This window comes from Atta cephalotes, assembly GCF_000143395.1.
Source record: "Atta cephalotes unplaced genomic scaffold scaffold00005, whole genome shotgun sequence".
Lineage (NCBI taxonomy): Eukaryota > Metazoa > Arthropoda > Insecta > Hymenoptera > Formicidae > Atta > Atta cephalotes.
The window spans coordinates 7,889,955-7,894,051 of record NW_012130069.1 but is presented as its reverse complement, the minus strand read 5'-3'; the positions used below and the strand labels follow the sequence as shown (position 1 = coordinate 7,894,051).

General features: G+C 30.8%; 1 protein-coding gene across 1 annotated transcript; it reads right to left on the bottom strand.

Annotated features, from left to right (window-relative positions):
- Positions 1-285: 285 nt before the first annotated feature.
- On the bottom strand, positions 286-3,855 carry LOC105626452. Its single transcript, XM_012207754.1, has 5 exons — positions 3,795-3,855; positions 2,835-2,876; positions 1,816-2,067; positions 1,111-1,257; positions 286-368 (listed from the first exon to the last, which is right to left on the bottom strand). Exons 1-5 carry the CDS (start codon positions 3,853-3,855, stop codon positions 286-288), a joined length of 585 nt encoding a protein of 194 aa, XP_012063144.1.
- Positions 3,856-4,097: the final 242 nt, after the last annotated feature.

Sequence of the window (4,097 nt, the reverse complement as noted above, 5' to 3'; positions counted from 1 at the left end):
ATTAAGATTGGTTGCTTCACCAGAGAATTGTTTCGTGACGATACTAGGCGACAGGATTGCATGTAAGATTACAAAGTACAGTATTTAAGTATAGATTATGTATTGTTGCATAATTTGCGTACAAAGTGCAAGGGTAAGATGGATCGCCTATGCAAATAGGGAAAACAAAAGCACCACACGTTACATTTCTGACGTTTCTGACATTTTTGACAGTAAATTCCTTCTTTGTCTCAAGTCAATATCCGTCAAATTTGCGAGGCGCGAATCGTGATCAAAGATGGCAAGTTACAGGAAACTCATTGCGTCGTGTTCATTCTCGCGACCTAGTCTCGGAGTGTATCCTCCTTGACCTTGACTATTTCGAGAACCTGGAAAGAGATCAATCACATTGCAGAACGCGAAAAATCGCACGTGGACTGTTTTAAATTGCTCGCATTTAAGGATTAATGAAGCAGTGACGCTCTTTTCTTTATACGACGCTATTCTTTATGGAAAAGCGTTTCGCGTAATGTCAAAGAATGAATGACGTCGTATATGATAGTCGATATCTGTTCAACATACGCGACGTGCTCCAAGTATTCCGAGAGAGAATATTTAATTTAGCGAAAATAATATGATCAATACCTTTTGTAACATTTAAAGACGTTGGCGTTTATTATTACAAACGTACTGTTAATGCTCTTTTGAACAATGCATCCTTAGCTTCATATAGATTTTGAGATAAAATTGAAACATTTTTCAATATTTTTTTTTTAATGAGATCAATTTAAGGAACAATTGGTTACTTTCATAAATCTTAAATCGCAAAACGTGCGAATAAATCAACGGATTAATAGATATATAATATACTAGAAGTATCGAGCAGTTATTAATAACCATGTCTGTTTTTTAGATTAATATATTTCTTGCAAAAAATAGGATTTTGAAAATTTTTATTTTTCAATAATTATACTGATAAAATTCTTTATCAGATAAAATATTTTTATCATTTTCTCTATTTCCATAATAATTTATCTTTGATCCTTTTAATGAACAACAAACATTGGTACTTCTAGTGTTAATTAATATCATCAGTAATAAAAGGTAAAAGTAAGATCCTTTTATTCATACCTCGTAAAATAGAGTAATATCGAGGATTGTCGATTTTTTGTACGAAACGAAGATCCTTGTATCCATGTACATGATCGGGCATTAACCAGGCATCGTCTTTCTGAATTTTGTCAGCATGTTTAAATGCTATTGGTCTATCTGCGTAATCTATATAAAAAAGTACAGTTAACAATTGACTTCCTGTAGATAATAAAAATGTAAATATCTAAATATGTTTTATTGTATGCATTTTGTTTAAAAATGATAAACGGATCCTGAGGTGGATCGTCCGACGTCGTTCAAATCAATTTATTAAAAACTGCAAGCGCATGCCACATAATGCAGCATTGTTTCGCACAAATGCAGATATTCGCGCTTATATTTTTTCATAAAATTTATTCAATCCGATAAAAGCCGCTTTAATTAATAACGGCATCGCGGATATTGATCTGACGTGAAATGCGTTAAATGTTTATTGCAAGGTAACATCCGTATAGCCAACGTTTACATACTAAAATATTTTACAGTAATTGCCTCATTAAACTTCCAATTTACTTCAAAAAGTTGGCTATCAATAATGTTATTAAAAATATTCTAATAAGTCATTATAATTTCTTATTTATAAGAATTATTTCTTTTCGATAATCTTCATATGTGAAGAAATTATTCTTAAAGGTTTAATGCATTCTTTGACATTCCGACATTATTTTTCTAAATTTTCCACACCTTCATCAAGATTTAAAAGAACTTCAGATTCCACATCGCGTGGAATGTAGAACTCCATATCGGCATCAGCTGATAAATCCTGAAATCGATTCAAATTGCTCGATTCATCGGATCGTCCGATTCGGGGCTTATGTATTATTCCAAAAGCACGCTCCATTCTAGGAAAATTCGCTATTTCCGAATTTCGGCCGATTCTTGGATATGCCACCAATCCAGCGGAACGTCTATCATTGATTTTCAATTTTTGACCCTCTAGAACGTGAACGATACAAAATAATTAGAATATCAAATGATCGAAATTATTTTGTTGTATGTTCTTTTTGGAACAATATCTTCTGCTTTCTTCTAACATAATTAGTTATCCGAGACTAATGCATCTAATAATTTTCCAATTACACAAATAATACAATAACATGAATTAAAAAAAACACTAGAAATAGAGACATTACAAGACAATTACAAATTATTTCAAATAAATTTTTTTCATAATCTAATATGTGTATATATACTAAAGCGAATTATTTTGTGCATGTACTATTATACACATACGTGCTTTGTAAACATAAAAAAAAACTTATTATATATAAAAATAAAACTATAAATATACAATATGTATATTCAAAATCTAAAAATTATTTGGAGTGTACAGGACAGTATTAAGAAAAATAAAAATCTATATTTCTTTACTAAAATTTAAACAAAAATTTGTATAATTTAATTTTTTTCAATTAAGATATATATTAAGCATCGTAATTTTAAAGAAACTAAATGTACAATCAGTAATACGCTCAAGCGTCACAAGAGAATTTAAAAAACATCCAAAATTTGAAATACATTTTTAAAAATATGAGTAGAGCATAGTGTTTTGATTGATGATAGTTGTAACATTTGTGTGCATATGTTTTGATATTTATGTATGAAACAATAAAAAAATTAGTCACAAAAATATAAAAATTATAATATAAAAAAATGTCACACAAAAGTTATGAAAGTATGCGACACTCATGCGAGTTTCTTGCCTCTGGTGGATTCGAAGTGCTGGCCGACCGAGCATCTAGCAACTGCAAAATAAATAGAACATCGTCGACGTTTTTCCATCAAAAGTCGGACATCATAATCCCTAACAATTTAATCTACACTCGCACTCGTGGCGCTCAACGATTTCCTGTGAGAATTTAGTATAATACTTTTTTTTATCCGCGCTATGACTTTTTTGCACTTTAATTCCCCGTCCTACTTCATTTTTACCTCGCTTCGTTGGGAACTGCAGTTGTCTGAGTTGTTGTTTGTCTCAATGAGAATGAATTATATAGCACATTATTCGCAAGAGAATAAAAATTGTGACTTTTAATATTAGATTAGAAGCTCCCTGCGTTGTCAGTCATTTTTTTCATTTATAATTTCTATGATGATTTTCATCTTTAATAACAATTGGATAACATGTATCAACTATTTTTACTTCTATATAGTATATGTATTTTTACTTCTATATTATTTTAATTCTAAATGTAAGTATGTTTTGGATTAAGATTTAAATTAACATCCAAATTTAATATCTAGACCAGGTGAATCGATTTTGCGGTTAATTTAAGCCGATCTTAATTTATCAAGACGTTTTAACTTTTAGTATAATTTATAAAAATAATTAGCTAATGTTTAAAATAATATATTATAAAAGTATCTTAGAGTACGTTTCGAATTACACATGAAGCGCATAATGTATCATTTATTTTGTTATTCTCCAAATAATAAAGAAGAATAAAATGATGCATCATGCGTTTCAGGCGTTATTCAGAACCCTTAATATATTTGATAATTGATAAATTAAGTATAAAAATTTTGAATATAAGAAATGCAATATACTATAAATTTTTTAATAAAAATTTCCGAATTAATGGAATCAGGACATTAATAATTAAAAAACGAAAGAGGAAATGTATATTTTGAAGTTAATCGTGAAACTCACGATGTTGACTTACGATTAAGAGACGTAGAAAATGCCAAGAGGATCACGAAGATAAAAAACCTGTTGTCCTGCATTTCTGTGACTCCCGATGATCGAAATTCTAAGTAGACGATATGAAGTTTAGAGTCGCACTGAATGTCTCCTGTGACTCGACGTCCGATTTTATACCTTGCGCCCTCCACCGCCACTCTGCTCGATTATGAACCTGCCACCCCACAGTTCAAACCCCTTGTCGTAGAGCATCCTCGTGTCTCGCTCCTACTCCTTGCGAAATCGATGTATTTTTCGCGAAATCGGCCCACATCCAGACATCACA